The 24271-nt window shown below is 44.5% G+C and overlaps 3 protein-coding genes across 19 annotated transcripts in view; 2 read left to right on the top strand and 1 right to left on the bottom strand.

The window, feature by feature from the left end:
* The window catches only part of ogdhl (oxoglutarate dehydrogenase L), a 48976-nt gene that overhangs the window by 7915 nt on the left and 16790 nt on the right, over positions 1-24271 (bottom strand). For 5 of the 16 annotated variants that reach the window (XM_061836355.1, XM_061836357.1, XM_061836350.1 and 2 more), the window contains exons 16-23: positions 22861-22988; positions 22603-22781; positions 22337-22408; positions 19903-20028; positions 19260-19332; positions 19012-19175; positions 18568-18722; positions 17931-18481 (exon numbers count right to left, since the gene is read on the bottom strand). In XM_061836355.1, the coding sequence (XP_061692339.1) occupies positions 18358-18481; positions 18568-18722; positions 19012-19175; positions 19260-19332; positions 19903-20028; positions 22337-22408; positions 22603-22781; positions 22861-22988 (1021 nt within the window). In that variant the 3' untranslated portion in view covers positions 17931-18357. Of the gene's footprint in view, positions 1-3972; positions 6227-8093; positions 8205-9372; positions 9502-17930; positions 18482-18567; positions 18766-19011; positions 19176-19257; positions 19333-19902; positions 20029-20074; positions 20238-22336; positions 22409-22602; positions 22782-22860; positions 22989-24271 lie in introns of those variants that run through there. The other 11 variants (XR_009797334.1, XR_009797330.1, XR_009797335.1 and 8 more) reach the window with 10 other exon arrangements.
* slc18a3a (solute carrier family 18 member 3a) lies at positions 2329-3902 on the top strand. Its single transcript, XM_061836362.1, has one exon. The coding sequence runs from the start codon at positions 2329-2331 to the stop codon at positions 3871-3873; it is 1545 nt and encodes a 514-aa protein (XP_061692346.1). The 3' UTR covers positions 3874-3902.
* Positions 7744-15151, top strand: chata (choline O-acetyltransferase a). Of its 2 annotated transcripts, none has more exons than XM_061836360.1 (14): positions 7744-7951; positions 8043-8234; positions 9343-9461; positions 10254-10307; positions 10386-10566; positions 10873-11050; positions 11122-11291; positions 11548-11648; positions 11757-11867; positions 12407-12529; positions 12605-12746; positions 13396-13455; positions 13540-13677; positions 13749-15151. In XM_061836360.1, the coding sequence occupies exons 1-14, from the start codon at positions 7796-7798 to the stop codon at positions 14073-14075; spliced, it is 2052 nt and encodes a 683-aa protein (XP_061692344.1). In that variant the 5' UTR covers positions 7744-7795; the 3' UTR covers positions 14076-15151. The 2 variants fall into 2 exon arrangements, with proteins under 2 accessions (XP_061692344.1, XP_061692343.1); XM_061836359.1 differs by having other exon boundaries at positions 11739-11867.

Genomic DNA, 24271 nt, shown 5'->3' with positions numbered 1-24271 from the left:
GTGGTATTAAAGATTGAAAGGATTTTGGTCTTATTTTGTCATATGACGAAATCCAGACATCTGAACAGGGGTGTGTAAACTTTTTATATCCACTGAATGTATATAAGTACATGTATATATTATATGATAATTGAATGAAACAATTCGTATCACACATCTCATGATAAGGCAGTAGATATTCATAATGTGTGTGAATAAATCAATGAAGAAAGTTAATGATCACACATTAGGAATTCATTCTAATTCAATACATCACGCTCATAAGCCATTACAACAAACGTAATGTTTTTTTTTCCTTGTATGGTATCATAATATAATTCAGGGATTAAATAATCCATTTGCGATGTATTACAAATGAATAAGAAATGTTATGATCGTCCCGACAAATATTTGTTGAAGGGACGACCTCTGGTGGCCAAAGGGAAATAAATTCAAAATGAAAAGTGCTTCACTTTTGTTCAATTCGTCATTTCACGTATTGTTCATTAATTACATATTTATTCAGTATTGTTTTTATAGAGTATCCTTATATTAAAGTTCGATCTTTTAAACATGTCAAATCAAATATTGAAATAATAAAATAAAATAAATCTTGACCACTTCCTTTTGTGCCAGATAGAAGTCAGTATTTCTCAATTTGTGGTTATATTTAATCCAGCATTGAAGTAAATGAACTAAAGGCGTGGATTTGTGAACAAATTGAGTTCAAATTTGATTTTTTCAGTATTTATAATTTTCATGACTTTTTTGTTCGTTTTTGTTGTGGCGTTTTGTGACAGTTTTGTTTTGTTTTGTTTTTTTTTTGCTACTGTCAAATTTGTGTTTTGGCGCCGTAAAAATCGGGAAACTGTCACTGCTGAGATGAACGCTGGAGAAAGATGGAGCTTCAATTTACCTCTAGATGGCGCTATAATACTGACATTTGACTCAAGAATGTGTTTTATGGGGGTTCGGGGGGGGGTCGGGTGGTTGAAGCGCTCCACAGTCAACTTTAGCATTTCATAAAACATTCAGAAGGGGTTGCTTAAGTTTGCTTTTTGAAGAGAAATGACATATTTTTGTGTGTAACGTGTGACATATTGAAGCTGTCACTTTGATACGATGCTGAAATTTCCCCATTATGGAAAAACCCAGCTATTTATTTATGTATTGTTTTGCTTGGTTAGGTCATCACTCTTGTTAGCTCCCTCTCAAGATAAAAATTTTCCATATTAGAAAATGTGTTCAATTCTTTTCAACGCGCTGTTGTGTTTTGCAATTTTTCTCGGCACATTTCGATTTCATTTTGTGTTTGCAAGTCACATTTTTGGATAAAACTTTCCATACCTATAATTATATTCAAAATGTACAATATTTTTTTATGTATTAGAGTTATTGGTCAATTCTAGTCATTGTGCACTTTTATCTTTAGTTTTCAAACTTAATAATTCAAATATCTATCTATATATACATAATTTACCATTTTTGTCATGTTTTTTCAGTTTCTTTTATTTTGTGACATTTTATTGTTAAATACTCATACTACCAAATGGTTGTTTTTCATAAACAAACCACTAGAGGGAGACAGCGTACATAAAAAGGGAGAGTTCGCTCTTCTAATTTTTTTTTTTTTTTTTTTTTTACACACAATCATAATTATTTTCAGGACATATCCAAAAACGAATGAGCTTGTATAAGGATTAATGGCTCCGATCATATGGTTTCCCCTCTGCAAATACAGACAAATCACATCATATTGAATTAAAAAAAAAAAAAAAAAATTTGCCCCCGCGTTTCACTGTTGTTCCATAAAGTATATTATAAAAGGTCAATTTCAAATCACAAGTCATGGAAACCAGCGACGAGCAAATATATTTAATTGTTCAATTTATGTGAAGAGGGACGGCAGAGGGCCTTTCATACCTGTAAAATAGATGAATAAATTATGGAAAAGTGGGGAAAAATATGCGACCGCAAATGATTTTCAACCTAAATCTAATTAAAAGGAGAATTTAAGGGGGGAGGGGACAAAAGTTAACACATCGTAAAGAATCTCTGCAGCGTACGCTGGCGCTTTATCTATCGTGCGCGTGCATGTGCACGTGTGCGTTTGATGGGCATAAAAGGAGCCTGCGTCACTCGCTTGTGCAGCCGGGAGGGGAAGCGGAGTGCGAGCTTTCCGATTCGGGAGTGCAGCTGCGGAACGATGCTCGGAAAGAAAAAAGTGAGCGGGGATTGACTGCTCGGAAGAGGAGGATGTCGACAGAGGAGAAGTTGACGGGAGTCGGTGAAGTCCCACGCGGTCGTCCGCTTACCGCAAAAGTTCGAAGAAGAAAAGAAGAAGGCGAAATGGAGCCGGAGGAAAGCGGGGCGCGAGAAGCCCCCAACCTGGCGCAGATGGCCGCCTCCAAACTCAGCCGGATCGGGGACAGGAGCAAGCGGCTGGGCAGCGCCATGCAGGAGCCGGCCCGCCAGAGGCGGATCGTCCTGGTCATCGTGTGCGTGGTGCTGCTCCTGGACAACATGCTCTACATGGTCATCGTGCCCATCATCCCGGACTACCTCGAGGGGATGCGCCAGGGGCAAGGCGGGCAAGCCTCCCCCGCCCCGGGCAACGGCAGCGAGCGGGGAGCGGCGCACGGGGGCGACTTCGACATGCAGGTCGGAGTCCTGTTCGCCTCCAAGGCCATCGTGCAACTGCTCGTCAACCCGCTGAGCGGCACCTTCATCGACTGGGTGGGCTACGACATCCCGCTGGTCATCGGCCTGGGCATCATGTTCCTGTCCACGCTGGGCTTCGCCCTGGCCGAGAACTACGTCACGCTGCTGCTGGCGCGCGGCATGCAGGGCATCGGCTCGGCCTTCGCCGACACGTCGGGCATCGCGCTGATCGCCGACCGCTACACGGAGGAGGCCGAGCGCAGCCGCTCGCTGGGCATCGCGCTGGCCTTCATCTCCTTCGGGAGTCTGGTGGCGCCCCCCTTCGGCGGGATCTTGTACCAGTTCGCCGGCAAGCGGGTGCCCTTCCTCATCCTGGCCGCCGTGTGCCTGGCCGACGGGCTCATGTGCCTGGCGGTCCTCAAGCCCTTCGCCGACCGCGAGCGGGCCAACATGCCGGTGGGCACGCCCATCTGGCGGCTCATGGCCGACCCGTACATCGCGGTGGTGGCCGGGGCGCTGACCATCTGCAACATCCCGCTGGCCTTCCTGGAGCCCACGCTGGCCACGTGGATGGAGAAGACCATGAACTCCAGCAACTGGGAGATGGGCATGACCTGGTTCCCCGCCTTCTTCCCGCACGTGCTGGGGGTCTTCCTGACGGTCAAGCTGGCCGCCAAGTACCCGCACCTGCAGTGGTTCTACGGGGCCGTGGGCATGGTGTTCATCGGGGCCAGCTCGTGCACGGTGCCGGCGTGCAAGAACTTCGGGGAGCTGATGGTGCCGCTGTGCGGGATCTGCTTCGGCATCGCCTTCGTGGACACGGCGCTGCTGCCCACGCTGGCCTTCCTGGTGGACGTGCGCCACGTGTCCGTCTACGGCAGCGTGTACGCCATCGCGGACATCTCCTACTGCGTGGCCTACGCCATGGGGCCCGTGGCGGCCGGCAAGATCGTGCACGACCTGGGCTTCGCGCAGCTCAACCTGGGCATGGGCCTGGCCAACGTGCTGTACGCGCCCGCGCTGCTGCTGCTCAAGAACGTGGCCGGCATGAGGCCGTCGTACTCGGAGAGGAACATGCTGCTGGAGGACGGCCCGGCGGGACTGTACGAGTCCGTCAAGGAGGAGGAGAGGCAGAAGAAGAGGAAAGGCCTGAGCGCCGCCGCGGACGACGGCGCCGTCGAGACCTTCGTGCGCCGCTCCTTCTCCGAGTCCTCGGGTGGCGAGTCCGCCTGAAGTCGCCGCAAACGCCGGCCATTGGCGCGCGGGGCGCGGTGGGGTGGGGGGCGGGGGGGATGGTGGGGGGTGGCGGCCGCCCGAGAGCAACTGAAAAACACGAAATATTTTGGGCTTTTTTTTTTTTTTTTTTGCCTCCCCAAAAAAAACTGCTCAAACTTTTTTTACAGAGTGCCACCGTAACGACGGCATCGTAACAAATATATCGAATTTGAGCCGAACGTTATGCACCGTTTGAAAATGGAGGAAAATAATCCTTAAATGGTGATTCAATTTCAGTGTATGAAATTAAATGCAAGCCGAACGTGAAATAGGACTGAACTGGACTCAACGAGCGTACTGTGCTGGATTTAGGCAGTCGATTAGGCCACATTTGAGTAATTCTTCCTTTACCACCAGAGGGAGCCTGCGTACAACTTTGACAATCACCGACGATATTAAAAGTTGAAACAAGGGTTGTCAAACTCGTATTCATTGTGTGCCAGATGGTAGTTAAGCAGATTCCTCGTTTGGCGGTTACAAGTTCACAGATTTTTCTCCGTTATTCGATTTGATTTGCCACCATCTCGTGGCAAAAGTCGTGCTTTGCTGCCGTCTCGTGGCACCCACAGGCATTGGTAACTCCCGGTAACAATCCAGATTAAAAATTAGCTTCTCTCTGGCAGCAGTGAAGATGGATCACTTCAAACGACTTTCTTGACACTGATGACTACTTTCCTGTTGGCCGGAGATTTGGCATCACCTTGTGGCATCTTAGTGCGTTACAGATGGCGTTGAAAATATGTAGCAATTCCTATAACCAATCGTTTTTCATCCAATAGCTGAGGATACGTTCCAGAAAAAAAGAAAAAAAAAATCCAAAACGCAAACATGTGAACTTAGTTTTGAAGTGAAGTGCCAAATGTACAATTGTGACCTTCTACCTTCAGCTTTTTTTTTTTTTTGAGTAAAAAGGAGCCATGCAAAAAAAAAAAAAAAAAAAGTGATCGCATCAATTTACAATTCAGGGATTGTTGATCCGTTTTTGTATTTGGAATCCACACTCGCCACTTGTCCGTCCGTGTGGTCAGTTTGCCTTTGAGTTGCACAGCTACGTACTCGCTAATTATGCAAAAATAATGAATGCGTATGTCCCCGAATATGTTTTGTTTTTTTTTTTTGGGGGGGGGGCAAGTAGGCTTTTGTTCTGGTTTTTCGATGATGTAATCACAGATTGCAAAGCCTTGATGTACGAGCCGCTCCTGTACATACGGTACGTGCATATTGGTGTACACGCGTCAAATAGATATTACGCGACGACGACCCGGGAATTATTAAAAACAGTGTTTCCCAACCTTTATTGCGCCGAGGTGCATATGTTAAAAATCGGAAATATGTCACAGCACACCACTAAAGGAATATTATTTGAAAAAAGTATATATCCGTGGTGGTTGTCGGACAGAATCCTTTCATCGATTTCGTATGCGAGCTAGTGACGGTTTATAGTATTTATCGTATATTTATAGTTATAGTAAGTATTGAATAGAGTAGTACAATGATTAAAATGTGCTCAACCGGTTATTGGCGTCACACCTCTGAGGACCGGGGTTCAAATCCCAGCCCCGCCCGTGTGGACTCTCCAGTCACCAGTTCGAGGTTCACCCGACGATAGCCGGGATGGGCTCCAGCGCTCCCTTGTGAGGATATGCGGCTCAGAAAAAGGACGGATGACGCGACTGCCCGCACTTCAACTCAAAAATATCAATCCGTCCGTCCATTTTCTTTGCCGATTATCCCCACTTCTGGTCGCAGGGCACACAGAGACAAACAGCCGCCCTTCACAATCACACCTATGGGCAATTTAGAGTGTCCAATTAATGTTGCACGTTTTTGGGATGTGGGAAGAAACTGGAGTACGCGGAGAAAACCCACACAAGAACATGCAAACTTCACACAGACGGGACTGGGATTGAACCCGGGACCTCACAACTGTGAGGCCAACGCTTTACCAGCTGATCCACCATGCCGCCTACTCAAAAGTGATCTCAAAAATATTCCTTTCCCATGTTTTAATGTAAAATAACATGTTACAGCCCGTGTACATACACGCGTAACATGGCTTCAAGGTTGCGTGCATGCTAGATTCGTGGTGTTGCTGCTTTACGACATTTTCCCCAACACCGCCCAAACAAATCAAAACATCGCGCAGCATATGAATGCATAAAACAATGATAATCTCGCAAAATACCAAACGTAAGTCGACAACTTATTCTGCCGCATAAAACCGAACGGGTGGAAGCGCAAGTTCTTACCTTCTGCCACCTAGTGGAGGAGCATTTAATTGTTCGCTTATCGGACACTCTACGTCGCCGGCCTAGATCGAAGAAAAAAAAAAAAGAAACGTCATGATAAGTGAACAAATAATCATTTTCTGACCAAATAAGTGAAATTGGATCGTTTCCCCTGGCCTCGGGGGTTGGGAATCACTGATTTTTAAAGTTGAATTACTGCACGGTAAAAAAAATTGTTACACTATTAATCAATATTTGTAATAAAAGTGGAAGAATCTATTGAAAAAAAATAATGGCGAAAAGGTGCATGTTTGTGTTGATGATGTATTACATATGAAGCTCTGGAAATAATTAATAGACCCCCCAAAAAAAAACACAAACAAAAATTTAAATATTTTGGGAGGTCATTTGAGAATGTTTCATTTTCTGCATATAATCACATATGGACAAATATTTGTATTCAGAAGGTGGGCTAATGGTGTCAGAAGTTTCTGGGAAAAAACAAAAATGAATATTTTACTCAAACATATGAATAACACAATCAGAATACTGATCAATTTGCGGTGGTCTCTTCATTTTTTTTTTTTATTATTATTTTTTTTTGTTCCAGAGCTGAATATTTTCAATCCTCGCAATGTTTGCCTCAACCAGCATTAAATGGAAGATGCAATATCGAATTGAGGCCCGTTATATTGAATAATAATCAACTAACAAAATGGAATGACAAATGTAAATGTAATCATGTTTAAAAAATGAATAAAAAGGAGGGAGGGAGAGATGCGCGGGGCAAATGAGTCAAGCGAAATTGGTCAAGACTCGATTGAGCCGGCATTAATGAGTCAGGCAGCGAATAAAAGTTTCCGGCGAATCGCCGGACGCCAAGGGAGGGGCAGCGCCAGGGCCCCCCCCCACCTCCCACCCCTCCCCCAACCGCCCACCCCTCCTCAGCATATCTCCGGAACCACGGCGACGGACTTAATAGTTGAGCATCTTTGGACGAAGGATGCTCGGGAAAAAGAAAATGAAAAGAAAGAAAATTCAAGCCCTCGCCGGAGTCTGAGGGCAACGGAGCGGCTTCTGACCACTCGCAGGTAAGCCAGACGACATTTCGAGTGACTCGGGAAAGTGCCTTGCTCGCGTGTCGGTTGAGGGTGTCGATCCTGACGGCGACGTTTGCGACGGGCACGTGTCAATCATTCGCGACAGCCGAGCGATGTCAATTTGTCGGGAGAGCATAAATGAAGGGAAAATCTAATCAGAAATCAATCAAGCACCAAAACTCAAATCCTATCATTGTTCGCATGAAAATTTATAGCGTGATTAGAACAATATCAATTAATATTCATGTAATTAAATTACTTAACTATTAAAGAAACCTAAATGAGGACTTTTTTTTATTCCTGTTTTATTTCATTTTAATTATTCTTAGGGCGAGGAGAAAGATTATTATTATTAGTAGTAGTAGCAGCAATATGTATTATTGTATATTTTAATTATTACTGTATCATCATTTAACTATTTTCCTTCTTATTATTATGGTAACCATGACTAGAACACTATTTTATAGTTTTTAAATTATCATCATCATCATAATCCTTGGAAAAAAAATGTTTTAATTTGGACAGTGAAATTTATGTCTTGGAAAAAAATACATGGTCATATGTTCTAATTTTATAATCGTATCTGCATTCATGATCCTGTTTGAGTGCCAGTCAGGAATTGCCGTTTCATTTGCTCGACTGCTCGTGTGCACCAGCAAGATGTCACTTGACAAGAGGGAGCCCCCCAAAGATTGCAAGCCCCCCGACGTAAAGATGTTATTCTACCGTTTCGCACGTAACCTCATCTTCGCACACGCGATAATTTTTTCCGGGACTGAATCCCACCCCGCTTGTCCAGAGTGCGCCAAAACTGCCGGTGCCCGCCTTGAAGGACACGCTGGACACGTACCTGAGATGCGTCAAAGAGCTGCTCACTGACGAGCACTTTCAAAAAACCCAGGAGGGGGTGAAGCGCTTTGGCGCCCCTGGAGGTCTGGGGGAGCTCCTGCACCGCAAACTCCTGGAGAGGAGGGAGCAAACCACCAACTGGGTACGCAAATACAGCACGTGATTCTGTTTTAGCAATACTACTGCGCCGTATTAAACATAAATTATTTGGTCACAGAGGGTTGACTTCACTGTGAAAAGTTATTGATTCAGATATTCAGATTTATTATCGATGCAACGTGCAAGTGCAACGAAAAAAATAAGGTGTAGACCGTTATTTGGGCAGGCGAGGGGGCTTCACTTGAATTTTCATCATGTGTTATTTTAAATAAATTCAAACATGATACCTTACCGTATCATATATGAATGAAAGACGAACTATAATAAAATAAAAACATTACATCTTTCCGTCCAACTAATTTTGAATGCCAGCTGAAATGTCAACTTTACAGATGCCACATCTGCTAAGGCTCGTGTTGCAATTTTCTGATGGGGAAAACAAAAAAAAAAATCTAATGAGCAAGTTATTAAATTGTTAAATGAGCCAATGTTCAATAGAAGTAGTCGTCATTCTATTTGAAGTGTTACAGTGAAACGAGCTAAATTAAATCCGCGTAAAAAGTAATAAAACTGTCTGCGATAATGTCAGCTTTACCAATGCCACGTCTGCTCTGGATCGCGTTGTGATTGCCAAGCTACTTTATTGACTGAGAGTGAAAATTACCTTTAAAATTATCACAGATATCACGTTTCAGATCCACCCGCAATTGGTGTAATTCTAAGAGAACATCATCGCTTAAAACAACAAAATTATTTCAAACCTAAACTATATAGAACGTACATGGCGTCTGTGTACTGTGCCTTTAAGAGGCGAGACCTGCTGGGGTGGTGCCAGTGTCTGGGGGGGCGGGGCTTCAGCAGGAGCGCACTCACCATTTCGGTGCCCTCCCGACTTTCAATAAACAGCTGAAAAATTCATCGGCAACTGTGACCCTCTTTTCCCACATGACGGCATTACTATAACTCCAAAAATAATCATCAAATTATTATAATTACCTTTCATATATTTATTATATATATTTCAAATGGGCTTAATTTTTATATATATATATATATATATATATATTTTTTTTTTTTTTTTTTTAAATAATCATTTGTGTGACCAATTTAAATCGGGCCTTGAGTGAACATTTTGATTTTGCGCAACGTAGGTGTACGACTACTGGTTGAACGACATGTACCTCGACAACAGACTGCCGCTGCCGGTCAACTCCAGCCCGGCCATGGTGCTCCCGTTCCAGAACTTCGCAGCTCGTATCGATTCTCTGAGGTGCGTTCGGCTCAAACGCGCGTACCCGGCAAATATTCGACTGGGGGAAGAGACCAAGGACACGGCAGTTTTGAACAATCCGTTCAATAAAAGTCTGAAAGCTCAACGGCGAATGCATCCGGGGACATCGTTTCAGTACACCTGAGCTAATTCTTCCAAAAATTTCCCTTCAAACTGTGAATTGCCGCTCCAAACTAGAGTTTACCGGCATCCCAGAAAAGAAAATTACACGTCGTGTATTCCAAGCGCAGAACTTTTCCTCACCTTTTTTTTCCACTAGCTTAATGCTAACACACGATACAAAACGCCGTAGACTAGGCTAACGAATAGCTGCAGTAACAGTAATAATAGTAGAACACCAACAAGTGAATGATTGTGAATTCATCCATTTAGGTTCCTGTTAGAGAACAGCTATTTTAGCAAAAACAAGACTGAAACACTGAACAATTGGACGTATTCTCAAAAGATCAGAATCAGAATCTAACGACGGTGATCGGGCAAGTATGTTAAAAACACAGGAGAAATTTAAGACATAAATCACATCATTACGGCAAGTGTTCGGTGTCGAGTAGTGCGGCAATACTGATACATAAAGTTTAAATGAGATCAAATGAAGTTAATCTGAAAGGGTAATGAAAAAACTTGACCCAATAGTCTAAACTTTTTAGGGGTAGTGTAGCACATATGGTAATTTAGGAAGTAGACCTAAATGTAATCCGCACAATAAACCAGTAAACCATATTGTAAATGATATTTTGACCACGGTGTGATGTTTCTTTGACTTTTCTGCAGGTTTGCCGCCAACTTGATTTCTGGAATTCTTGAGTACAAAAGTCTGCTTGATGAGTAAGTCCAAAAAAGATTCAAACACTGAACATAGGAAGTGGAGATACGGCTGACAAGCTCGCGTGCGGCTGCGTGCAGACGTGCGTTACCTGCCGAGTACGCCCGAGGGCAACATGCCGGAACCCCGCTTTGTATGGAGCAGTACTACCGGATCTTTAGCGCCTACCGTCTGCCGGGGCAGACGAGGGACACCCTTGTGGCACGGGACGGTAGAGCGGCGCCAGAACCGGAGCATATCATTGTGGCTTGTAAGAACCAGGTGAGTTGGCAAAAACCTGCACAGTTCCAACCGCAATCTTAAGGTTACGGTACATATTCAGCAAACCTTGATCAGAATATAACAAGTGAATTTCCCTTGTGGATGAATAAAGTAACTACACAATCTACTGTTCAGTTTCTGACTAGTGAGGACTGTCGATCGATCTGGTTTGTTGAAAAAGCTAACAACATGGACTTGCAATTGTAAAATTTAAGTTTTCACTGTAGCACTTTCCACTTCATTCTTGCACAAATAAAAATTTTACTCATTTTCATCTTGGTTATGCAACGTGAATTTGTTACTCAGTTTTTTGTCCTGGACGTGGTGATCGATTTCCGGCGTCTGAACGAGCGAGACCTCCTGACTCAGCTGGAGAGGATTATTAAAATGGCTGACAACCAAGACGAGCGACAGCCGCCGATCGGCCTTCTGACCTCGGATGGCCGCACGGAGTGGGCAGAGGCCCGGGCCCAGCTCATTAGAGGTACTGAAATTTTCTCAGGAAATGACGCGAGAATCACTGCGTGACATGAAACGCTCGTTGCTCCCTTGAAGAGTCTACCAACAGGGACTCTTTGGACCTGTTGGAACGCTGCCTTTGTTTGGTCTGTCTGGACGACAGCAGCAAGGCCAAGCTGACGGACGCCGCTCGGGCCATGTTGACGCTACACGGCGGAGGAGCGGCCCTGAACGGGGGCAACCGGTGGTACGACAAAAGCATGCAGGTTCGTGCAGAGAAATATGTCGTCACCCCTGTATTGCCACTGGTACGCTCTCCGTAACACGTCCGCTCAAGATCACCATCGTGATGCTTGCTTGCGATCTTTAATGATCTCTAATTTTATTGTACCTCATGTGATGACAATAAAGACATTCTTATATTTATGTCGTGCAACTGTGCGCTTAGACTATGTCTCATGATTGTGTTCCATTCTTCGGTACCCGAGTTCTTACGCTCTGAAAGCAGGGTCATTGTGCCAGTTTGTCGTAGGTGCCGACGGTTGCTGCGGAGTCGTGTGCGAGCATTCGGCATTCGAAGGGATCGTTCTGGTGCAGTGTACGGAGTACCTTCTCAAATACATGTAGGTACTTAACTCTTAAAGATTTGATGAAAGGCAATTTCAGAAAATCAGACAATCTTTATAGCTGATGCCGATGTTGTGGCACTAAAGGAACCGCAGCCCTTCCAGGCTGGTCCGGGCTGCGAGTGTGACCGAGCTGCCAGCACCGCGACGACTTCGCTGGAAATGTACCACGGTCGTGCATAAACTTCTGGCATTCTCTGTGGACAGACTCTACAGGTTTGGCTTTACACTTTCAATCCGGAAAATACGAGGGGACGTTTATAGTCACTGCAATTATTTCAGCTCATCGATGCTACTTGTCACGAACTGATGTAGAAGAGTTAACTGCTGAGCTCATTTGAATGCTGACGCTAACCAAAACAGCAACCCCAATGCTAAAGATCCAGTTCCAGAAGAACTCTGACGAGTGCTTGCTTCACAATTTTCTGCATCCATGTCTACGCTATCTATTGTTTCCTATAATCCTTCTTCTAAATCTTATTCGATCAATAAAGAACAATTCCTTCAACCACAACCATAACGGTCTAAATAACAATGTACAGAAATGATTGTGCATCTTCCATCAGTTCTCCCCAGTCTGACTCTGCTCTAGACATTTTACTGCATTTCTCCGTAGGAATGCATTTTTAAAAAAATCGTTTTAAACTTTGAGTTTTTACTTACATCTCCCATTCTCATCTAAAACACCGCCGCCTACTATTTGCAAAAATACGGTCTACGTTTTAAGCCAACAGCAATGTGTGTCTACTCCAAAGGCTTGTGAAGAATCTCGACCTGAACGTCCACAAGTTCAACCGTTACGGAAAAGAACTGATCAAGAGGCTGAAAATGAGTCCGGACGCCTTCATTCAGGTGGCTCTTCAGTTGGCCTACTACAGGTAGTAGAAAGCCGAACGACGTCACGGCGTATGGAAGCCGTGCCTTCTTACCTGCTTCTCTCTCTGTGAGGCCAGATGTCATGGCAGAGCAGTTTCCACCTATGAGAGCGCCTCCATACGTCGCTTTAAAGATGGCCGAGTGGACAACATTCGCTCGGCCACGCCGGAGGCCCTGGCCTTTGTTCGAGCAATGACCAACGGGAACGTGAGCGCGTGTGTAAGCAGTTTGAAGTTAGACGAGGGATGCGAGCACTTTCGTCCAGGCACTGTTTAGTCATTCTTGATCGAGCTGGCTGGCTAGTACTGTGCACATTGAAATCAACTGGACTGTGAGCAAAAGTTGACTCAATGCAACTGGACTCTTCGGCCGGGACGTTTCATCTTTAATCCAAAATAAGGAGCCCTTTCTCACTCACCAATGTTTAATCGAGGCTACATAATCATCTTGGTCTTATTTTGGTTTAAAGGTGAAATGGACTTGAACAAAAAGATGTCTGTTTCTCCAATCATCCAAAAGAAATCGACTCGACGGTCGAACTTGGTTTGGTAGGTTTTGTCTGACTGTACCGGGTTTTGAGGGTTGTGTCTCACCATACTCAATGTCACAGTTCAAAACAAAGAATGCGTTTCGGTTCCATTGACAAAGAGATCCAACTCGGATTTGCTCCAAATAGCAAATGAACAAATTTGGTCTGACTGTGGACAGCATGACAGAGACATAATTAAATGTAGTGAAGACACAAAATCAAGATCAATTAAAAGAACTGCACGAGAAAAATGACAACTGTAGCGGCTAAATACCATTACAACTCATGCTTTCAGTACGTAAAGGACCTTGAATTGCCATTGACCTTTGTTTTCACCAGGATGCAAAGTTGCAGTTGTTACAAGCCGCCATAGCAGAACAGACAAAGAATTCGACACTGGTACCTACCAAGTTCCCGTCACTCCGTTGAATTAGTGTCACAAAGGAAACACAATAAATACATGATGTCATTTCTCTTTTCCAGGCTATCGCGGGGCTGGCAATAGACAATCACCTACTAGGATTACGCGAGATGGCGCGAGAACTGAAAATTGAGAAGCCGGAGATTTTTCAAGATGAGGCCTATCGTATCAGCAATGAGTTCATTCTCTCCACGAGTCAGGTACTGTTGAAATCTGGAGAGAATCCACTGAAACAGTCCAGGAGTCAATGAGCCCATCACTCTCCCTGCAGGTACCCACGAAGTTTGAGATGTTCTGCTGCTACGGACCCGTGGTCCCCAACGGATACGGTGTGTGCTACAACCCTCAGTCGGACCATTTTGTCTTCTGCGTTTCCAGCTTTAGGGAAAGTCCCCACACGTGCTCGTCACAATTTGTCAAAAGTCTGCAGCGGGGGCTATTGGACATGAGCGATTTGTTTTGCAACAGCAATCCGCGTGAGCCGAGAAAGAGTCCGACCCTGGGCCCACCCGCGGAGATCCCAGAACCAGGAAGTGCCACTTGCTCTCTTGTGAAGACACTGAGCCAAACTAAACCCGAGTCTGGGAGTCAAGCATAACAAATAGTATCAATGCTGCAATACAACGTGGAAGCGTAACTTTTAAAAGCGTCTTGACTGTACGTGCCGTACAAATCCTCCGAAGAAACATTGCCACAGTGATGCCATTTTTCAAGTTCTGATGAAACTTGGTTGATATTTTTTTCCTCTGTTGTGTTTAAGGCCAATTAATTGTCGTGTGCATCGCCCACTCGAACAATCGAAGGCCGCTTCTCAAATACACGGCTCCCATATGGAAAGGGCGGGGCCGCCAATTTGATCCAATCACCTTTACGACGCCGACGTGAAGCGTTCCAACAAAGCAGACGTCGGCGTGGACTTGCCAGCCCTGCAGCGAGGGCAGATTTAAAGAGGCATCTTCGCATTCATGAAGATAAAGTGCTGCAAACATTCCTTGTGGCTTTCTTACAACTTCGGAGGGCGAAAACCCCTCTCGAACAAATTAGTCCCGCCTCCAGCCGTACTGCATTATTGATGGGAACCGAGAAGAAAATGATACACGATGTATGTACGTACTGTACAACGCGTATGCCAGGTCGGGAGCTCCGCCCGTACAGTCCGGGGTACTAATAAAAGGCCCACTTTTAAAAACCGTGTGAACAAACAAAACCCACGGCGACTAATTTGAGGAAATACCTTCCATATCTTTAGATGGCATACTGTTATCCTTATTTGGCTGTAATAAACGGCCAGCTGTTGAAAAAAAACACAAGAATGTACCCTAAATTGAATACTTGAGCCACTGAATTATTTACTATTCCACAAATAACATGATTTCAGTTCTGTGTTATAAGGCCAAGTGTAAATGTAAACCGGTAATTGATCAGTATTTACAAAAAGGAAGAAATCCCTGCTTTTATGTGAGGACTGTACTGTGCTGTGACTGTGAAACAAATTATATTTATTTTTGAATATACTGTAAAGCCGAGTTTTACGTGTGCAATTGACAACAAAATCTGTGACCACTGTTCTAATGTGCATTTTGTTAATAGTAATAATAAATGATGGACTTAATGTTGTACTTGCTGCTCATATTAGCTGGTGTACGGCCATCAAAACACAACAACTGGTAATAATAAAGAATAAAAGTATTGGCTTCAAGTATTTGTATGCTTGATGTAATTCCATTGGTCCATTTTTTCACTAATTAACCAATTCATGTTTCATCATATTCTTATATATATATATATATATATATATATATATATATATATATATATATATATATATATATATATATATAACGTTTATTGCAGGGGTACATTCTCGACCCACACGTGATCTGTTACAAAGACCAAAAAAAAAAAAAAAACGAAAACAAAAGTTTCAGATCAACGCAATAAAACACATTTCCCGAAGTGGATCCTCGGCGCCTGTTCTCATTCTCTCAATCCAAACAAACGGGAGACTGTTGTGAAAAATAGAGACGAAAGTGGACTTTCGTGAAAATTCCTGAAAATACAAATGCGAGCACGAAAGGGTCCGGGGGCATTCCTTGACACAACCCCACCCCCACGGGAAATTTTTGCAAAAAATGGATGGCTGTGGTGCATTCTGGCGTTATCTGTGAACAAAATTCAGACAAAAAAATGAAAGTAACATTTTTAAGTCCTGACCCAAAAAAAAAATTGGGCACAAGTTCCCCAAGGGCCAAGGCCAGATTTTTTTTGCCCGCCATCCCCCTATCACTGCATAGCACAAAATCACATTTGTCATTAAAATATGCTTAAAATATGGCATCTTATCTCAATACAAATGAAATAAACGAATTGTTCAGTAAAAAGACATCTAAAATTGCATTTCCTGTTTCTGGGCGAATGACAGTTTTTTTTTTTTTTCAAGGAGCCTTGTTTAGTTAACAACGTTTATGAAATAAACACGTAAATTAAGGTCAAGACCACACAACATAAGCGACGTCTTGAGAGAATGCGAGGGGAGGGGCGTTACTGTGACTCGTGTTAGTGCCTCAACATGGCTACACTTGTGACAGCAAAACAACAAACTCAAACGCATGTTCGTTCAATGTTGTCAACTAATATCCGGATTAATTTTAGACAATTTTTCCTCAATTTTCCAGAGCAATTTTCATGAAAATTCAAAAATCCGGAATGCCGAGAAAATCTGGAGGGATTTCATCACTGTGGAAACGACGCTTTGAGGTGAACGCATGACTCGTTGGCACACTTCTACAAATAAGAGGCATAGTCGCTCGCTTCAAACTGTTTATTTGTCACTCTTAGTAGACGTTTACTGCAAAACTGACGAGTATGTTTAAATGGCAAGACATTCGACCAGAACATGTCATTCTGTCGAGTAAAAATCCACAAGCGTAATGCTAACATATCACGAGAAAACCCCACGGACGGCTAACGGAAATGAATGTGAACGTTGGGCTCGTTATAAACCTTCAACCGCATTTGCATATTCAGAAGCACAGTTGCCATTAAAGGCTTGGCTCCTCCTTCACGGAGCATTCGGAATATGTTTATTTACACGTGACGACCGAGTGTCAGTTTTGCTCTTCACGCCTCTCGGGCTCCGTTTTGTTTGCGCTTTACGAGCCCGATAAAATATCGTCGTAAAGCAAACAAGTCTCCCAGCCAGCTGGCTGACGTCTGCTAACGAAGTGAGCTGTGACAGTGAAGAGAAAACGCAGAAGCGCACCTTCTGACGCCTGTCAGGAGAAGTTTAATTACCTCATACAAGTAGAAACAACCGCTTCAAAATTAGGCGAGAACAAGAACAAGCGGGGAAAAATGGAAAATAAAAATGAAAAAAAAGCAAAAGGGAATGAGGTCGTCATCTTGCAGGAAAGGACAAAGTCCTTTTATTACATTAGTAGACTGAAAATGCAATGAGAATAAAGCCACAATATTCCAAAAAAGGAATGGAACAATAAAGTCTGGAAAAATGAAACCAGAAAGAGAATCAAACTGGAATGTTACGGGAGTCACATGTCCTTATGGTAACCAAAGTGGGATGACAATAAAAGGGGGGGGGGAAAATCAATTTTAAGGAGAATAAACTCGGAACAAGAACGCAGTTGTGATTTGGTGAAAAAAAAAAGTCGGAATGATGAGGAAAAAGTCCTGTTGTGAAAGTAATCAAGAAATGGAACAAAAATGAAGCGGTAATGGCACAAAAAAAAATCCAACAACTTAAAAATGGGACCAAAATAATAAAATCATCATGTTGCAAGATAAACGTTTAAAGTACAAGGAGGGTAACGATGCAATGTTACAAATATGAGAAAGAAATTTAAGTGGTAAGAGTATAAAGTCATAATGTTACCAGAAAAACCATAAAGTCAGAATAATACAAGAAAAAAGGTCTAAACGTTACGAGATTAAATGAAATAAATTAGGGGAAAGACGGCCTGTTACACGAAAAAGGTGGAAGTGTATTGTTACAAAAATATATGTTACAAGAATAAAGTCATAATGACAAAAGAAAAAAGGAAAGGTAAATTTTGGCAAAAGATGGAATTTTATGAAAAAGAAGTCAACGTGAAACGAAGAAAAAAGCCGTAATGTCTCAAAGGGGAGGAAGACGCGATGTTCCAGAAAGAGAAACAGAAAGAAAATAAACTCAAAATCTAACCAAAAATGTCTGAATTTTATAAGCGTAGTCTCAAAACGGATCGAGTCAGAATTTTACAACAACAAAAAATGAGAACGAGGACTAAGTCGCCGGAATAAAATCGCACCAAAAATGATCTTCATGTCACAGGAATAAACTACAAATAGGAGAATTAAGACGGATTGTGAAGAGTATAAAGTCAAAATGAAAACGAGAACCAAGACAACATTAGGATAGAAATCCTGCTCCAAGAAAGTCATGCAAATGTCACCACAATAAACTCCAAGCGGGAGGAGAATAGTTTAACACAAAAGACATAATGTTGCAATAACCCAGAAAAGCAACAATGTTACAAGAAAAAGGGCTCCAAAGTCCAAAATCGAAGCAGAATGAAGTTGAATTGCTCGAGGGACAAGACGTAAGTGCACAAGAATGAGGAGAACGCCCGAATCATCGCAGCTCATATTACTGGGAAAATGAATGAATTCCAAATTTCTCCTGGAACGGACTGTGTCAGGCTTCCGAGAAGCCGCCGTTCTTATCACTACTGAGAAATTAAGATCAAACGTGTTCGTAGTTATTAATGGTGAAACGATTTTCCTTCTATTGGCTGAAGTTCTATCTAAAGACGCGTGTGAGGACTCGAGTTGTCTGAGGAACGTTACAGAACAAATGGAGAGAAAACGTGCACCTCCGGAGCGGCTCAAGCTTCCCTCCCCTTGAAGGCGCTCAGGTTGAAGGCCGCGTCCACGAACTTTTTCAGCTCATTCAGGTGAGTCGACTTGTTCCCCGTGGCGGGGGCCGCGGCGGGGCCGCGCCCGACGTACCTGAAAGCAAACAACGAGGAGGAGGACCATTCCGGCGAGCGATCCGCATCGAGTCGGGATGACGGGGTGGGAGGCGAGGCTCTCACCAGACGGGCCTCTCGTTGGCCACCACGGTGGTGAAGCGGGGCCGCACGTAATCGTAGTAGCCCATGTTCTTGTGCTCCTCCTGACACCAGACCAGTTCGGCGCGCTTGTGTTTCTCCACCTCGCCTCTCACCAGGTCGAAGGGGAACGGAGAGATCTGGACAAGGAGATCCGACGGACGCTAGGGAGGGCGTCGAGAACTGGGACCGACCGCCGCGCAGGAACGCAGTTTAGCAACCACAATTATCAGGTCATGTGACAAAACGTTACATTTTACATCAAATCCGAGTCCATCATACGCAGGAGAGGTTTTGCTGATTTCACATAATAATGTGTACAGACCGCTCCAGACGTGTTTTGCGCTGAAACGCTACCGACGGTTTTTGCCGTGAGGCGATATTGGGACCTGATCGGGCACCATTCGGTCCCACCACGTCGCAGCGTACCTGCTCCAGTCGGACGATGGCGACGTCGTTCTCCAAGTTTTGCCGCTTCCTCTCTTTGGTCAGGTCGTAGTAGACTTTTCCGGTGCAGAAGATCAGCCTTCTGACCTGCTCTGGACTTTGACCGGACGGGCCCTCGTCTGGGATCAGCCGCTTGAATTTAGTACCTGGACAAGATAAAAACACTATTTTCATTTAAAGACGATATCCAACCTTAAAACTTAAAACGTAGCGAACGGGTCAAAGTCCACCTATGGCGACGTCCTCGAAACTGGACCTGGCATCGGGGTGCCTCAGCAGAGATTTCGGAGTGAATATAATCAGCTGGGGAACAAGAAAACAGAGTTTTGTTCATTTTTTTGCCACCGAGTGACATCAGCGCAGGGACGAAGCCGAAATGTTCACTCAACCAAAACCAGAATTGAGACTTTTCCCTGTAAACAAAACAAAACAAAACACGATATTCTCTTTTGGCATCCCCGCTAATTTGCTCGCGGTGGTTTGTTTTCTCATGCACAATGGAGCGTCACATTCGTAGGCGGCGGGGGATCACTTAAGAAATTCACTGTAGCTGGACAAAAAAAAAAAAAAAAAAGTGGAGCTGTGCATAAAGGAATAATAATTAATTCATGTATAGCATAAAAGTTTCAGTCAGAAGTTACGCTGATCATCATTAATTTGCATCATTTTATCCCTCCATTTTCTGTTGCTTATGGCTTCATTAAGTTATAAAAAAAAAAGGCTATACGCCCCCTAACCAACATAAAATGTCGACATAGTTATGAACCAATACCACAATTCAATTCAATCAGAGCTGCGTTGGAATACTTTGGAGGGATAAAAAGCGGAAATAAAATTTGTTTGGGAACACGAAGCCAGTTTGTCGCGCTTTACCGGCTTCCTGAACGGCAGCAGGATCTGCCGTCGGAGCACGTGGCAGTAGTTAGCCGGCGTGGAGCAGTTGACCACGATCCAGTTGCACTCGTACAGCTGCCGCACTTCAAAATCTCCCCCAAATTCCTTCATGCAGGAAAAAAAAGAAAAAAAAAGAGGAGAAAGAATTCACCAGCAAACCAAACGAGAACACGTCGGTCGTCCGGGTGATAAGAAATCCACGAAGGTGTTTGGGTTGTCAGGGAAACTCAGAAGAATTGCTCCAAACTTCGAAACCCAGCAAGAGAAGTCGGTTCACCCCGGAGATAAAATCCTCGACTTTTGCGTCGGAGAAACTGAAAAGGAGAAAGACCGACGCAAATACTTGGGCTGGAGTCAGCAGGTCATTTTATCAAGAAGAAGGATCTTCGCTTTGTGGACAATATTCAAATTCTGGCCAGTGTCGTTTTGAGTGAAGCCGTCAAACTCGAAAGAACCACGCAAATTGCGCCGTCACTTGTGATCTGCTTACAACCAAAGTTCCCTCGAATTGTTCACGTGTCTGAGCAAACGCGCGAAGGCCGTGAGCGCCCCCTTTGACCGCTGTGAGCAACATCGGACGTACGCACAGTGGTCAGATCAGCGTTATCCAATGAAGTCGCACGGCTCATCAAAAGTTTCAGATTACGTTCCCATCAGAATACAATTTTTGCAAACTTACACTGAAAATCTCAACAAACGAAAAAATAAATGACAATACAAATACATACCAAGCCAACTATGAACCATAAATCTGAAAACGTTTAACTTTTAACTCACAATGATATCCCCGTCTGTTTTTCTCGGTGTAAAACTGAATTATTGCTTGTAGAATATCTTTGGCAATGCATGTTGAAAGCTGAATGATGCTCCCAAACAGTTTTAAGGTTAATGTTATGTTGCCTCCTATATTTAAAATAGAGAATGATCTTTTTGGGCACTGTATATTATCTGTGCTTTCATCCTCAAACAGGTTGTGCCAAGGTGGAATTTTAACATTATACACCATCTCATCCTGCACTTTCTAATTTGGCTTCAGACCAGACCTTTCTCACTCAAAAAAAGAGAAAATCTCGTCCAGTTTCAACATTTTTTCTTCTATTATGCACATACCCCGATGTTTGTAATTATGAGTGTGCTCCACTAATATGGAGGGGGGCGCTGTCAGGTAAACTAGGAAGTAGCGTGTGTGGGCCGTGAAAAAAAAAAAAAAAAAAAAGACGTCAGGCTATAGTTCACTGTGCTGGATCTGTTTTCCTCTGCACTGAGAGTGTGCGACAAGTGCGCAAATGCGCAGTTGCGCAGCTTACGAGGAACATTGCTTTCAACAAACTCCTGCTGACGGGCGTCCCTCCCCGAAAGTTTGTCTTGTCGGATGGGAAAAGTGTGGCCGGCTGGCAGGTGAACGACGGTCGCTTTGCAAAGCGCTGCTCGGTCACTCACCAGCTGTAACCTGCCATCGACACGCAACTGATACCGGGAAGACTTCACGCTTGAAAATTTAGAACTGAACAATCCTTTCGGCTTCAGGGTGAAACATCTTCACCAACCGACAACAGAAAAGATGAGACACAAATACCCGCAATATCCCCATCGTGTGCCCCTCCCCAACTAATTGTTTGATCACTATTTCATTTGGAGATGAATTTGGCACCTTATCCTCATCTCTCTTTAAATGCTCCCTCACACCAGCTGACCCGGGGGACCTGACTAAGCGCTGAACACCATCCCGTAGCCGTAGCCCCTCAGGGGCCCCTAATAAAGAAGTTGGCAACAATCACTTAAAGCGTCGATGACAGAGCAAGAAGCCATTGCGGGAGGGTTTAAATTGCCGTCCTCAGCTTTAAAAAAAAAAAAAAAAAAAACATGCAAAGGAAATATATCACTGCAGACTTTTGGGGGTCGGGGGGTGCATTCTGGACTGGTCAGCGTATCGACAAGCAACCATTCACAGTCACGTTCCCAACTGTGGACAATTTACAGTTGTCAGCCAAGCTAACGTGGAATATTTTTGGATGTGGGAAGAAGACAAAGATGAGCCAAACAAGCACGAGGAGAGCAAGCCAAATCCACAAAGGAAGACTCTGTCATGAGCGGGGCTGGAGCACTGCCAGGAGGGGCGTGGCCTGGTCACCGCTCTGGACGGTGCCACCTCTGGCACTCGTCGCAGCTGTTGACCGTGTGTTTATGTTGGAGTTTTGCCAGTTAATTGAATTTGCACCGGGTCACCGGGTGCGGAAACTCCTTTTGAAATAAAACTCACTGGACATTATGCCTTTGCCTCGGAGTCCTGCATTAGGGTCCTCCCCCGTATTGACAGCTCATGAGATGACATGCTGACCTCCAGGCCATTGCACTGCCCTAGCTGTATCGTAAAATATTCCTATAAAAATCCAAATAGTTCAGGTCCACCTACGGGAAAGTGATCCGGGTCATCTTTGCTCATTTGCAGGAAGCGCTCAGGTCGGGCAGAGGAATGTTCTGGACCCTGAAACCAAGGACAAGATTTGATTGGGTACAGTGATGAAATGCATATACAGTGAACACTCGCATACTGGCGGTTCGGCACTCACAGATACATCTATTTGCAGATTCAAACCCCAATTGAATTTGTTCCAGCACTAAGGTCATGAGCATTAACTTGAAGATCACATAAATGTGCTCCGAAATGCGGCCCCTCACCATTCCCTCCATGCCGTGCGGGAGGAGCAGAACGATGCCGTTGTGGCGGACCCACTTGGCCTCCCCCGAGCTGATGAACTGATCAATGATGCACTGGGCGGTGTTGTGGAAGTCTCCGAACTGCGCCTCCCACAGGACGAGGGCGTCGGGACTGGCCATGGCGAAGCCCAGCTCGAACCCTGAGAGGGAAAAAGGAGGCCGTCGAGCGGGGGCGGGGTCCGCGGTCGACCGGGTCGAGGTTTCTACTCGGGCACTTACCGAGCACGCCGTACTCAGACAAGGAGCTGTTGCAGACGGTGTACAACGCCTGGTCGGCCCACAGGTGGTTCATGGGGACGCAGGTGCGTTTGTCCACCTCTTGGTCGTGGAGAACATGATGACGGTGACTAGAAAACATGCACAAACAACCACAAAGTACTCAAACACCATTCCCACAAGAATCTTCTTCTTTTAAGGGTTGCCACAGCTCGTCATCTTTTTCCATCGAAGCCTATCTCGTGCATCTTCCTCTCTGTCCTCATGTCGTCCGTAACACGATCCATCCACCTTTTCTTTGGTCTTCCTCTCGCTCCATCCTCAGCATCCTTCTCACTCTCTCGCCTCTGAACATGTCCAAACCATCAAAGTCTCCTCCGTCTAACCTTGTCTCCAAAACATCCAACTTTGGCTGTCCTTCTAATGAGCTCATTTCTAATCCTATCCAACCTGCTCACTTCCGAGCGAGAACCTCAACGTCTTCATTTCTGCCACCTCCAGTTCTGCTTCCCCTTTGTCTCTTCAGCGCCACCGTCTCTAATCTGCACATCATGGCCGGCCTCACCACCGTTTTATAGACTTTGCCCTTCATCCCAGCGGAGACTCTTCTGTCACATAGGACACCAGACACCTTCCGCCAACTGTTCCGCCCCTGCTTGGACCCGTTTCTTCACTTCCTGACCACACTCTCCATTGCTCCGTACTGTTGACCCCAAGTATTTGAAGCCATCCACCCTCGCTATCTCTTCTCCCCGGAGCTTGACTCTTCCCCCACCTCCCCTCTCATTCTTGCACATAAAGTATACTCTGTTTTACTTTGGATAATCTTCATTCCTCTCCTTTCCAGTGCATGCCTCCATCTTTGTAATTGTTCCTCCACCTGCTCCTTGATCACAATCTCATCTGCAAGCATCATGGACCAAGGGGAATCCAGTCTAACCTCATCTGTCAGCCTATCCATTACTACCGCAAACAGGAAGGGGGTCAGAGCAGATCCCTGATGCAGTCCCACCTACACCTTAAATTCTTCTGACGCACCTACGGTACATCTCACCGCTGTTCTGCTACCCTCATACGTGTCCTGTAACATATTTCTCCACTGCACTGGACTTGCGCATGCAGTACCAAAGTTCCACTCTCGGTACTCTGTCATGGGCTTTCTCTCGGTCTACAAAGACAAAATGTAGCTCGTTCTGACCTTTTCTGTACTTTTCCACGAGCATCCTCAAGGCAAATAATGCATCTGTGGTACTCTTTCTAGGCATAAGTAGATGTACGTATATGTACGACTGTATATATCAGCCTCCTATGTAATCATAATAATAATTGACAGCACACTGTTTAATGAGGTCAGATGCTGCGTAATTGTTTTCTTGGCTACTTGATCTCGATTTGTACGATAAGCCTCCCCTCA

The sequence above is a fragment of the Syngnathoides biaculeatus genome, chromosome 12 (genome assembly GCF_019802595.1).
Source record: "Syngnathoides biaculeatus isolate LvHL_M chromosome 12, ASM1980259v1, whole genome shotgun sequence".
Classification (NCBI taxonomy): Eukaryota; Metazoa; Chordata; class Actinopteri; order Syngnathiformes; family Syngnathidae; genus Syngnathoides; species Syngnathoides biaculeatus.
This window is presented reverse-complemented; position numbering and strand designations above follow the sequence as displayed.

Excerpts from the sequence above, each read along its gene's own strand:
- slc18a3a (XM_061836362.1), top strand. The coding sequence starts at position 2,329 with ATGGAGCCGGAGGAAAGCGGGGCGCGAGAAGCCCCCAACCTGGCGCAG.
- chata (XM_061836359.1), top strand. The coding sequence starts at position 7,796 with ATGGTCATATGTTCTAATTTTATAATCGTATCTGCATTCATGATCCTG. Across the intron at positions 10,308-10,385 it reads TACAAAAGTCTGCTTGATGA|ACGTGCGTTACCTGCCGAGT; the intron begins GTAAGTCCAAAA and ends GGCTGCGTGCAG. Across the intron at positions 11,868-12,406 it reads TCTGTGGACAGACTCTACAG|GCTTGTGAAGAATCTCGACC; the intron begins GTTTGGCTTTAC and ends TCTACTCCAAAG.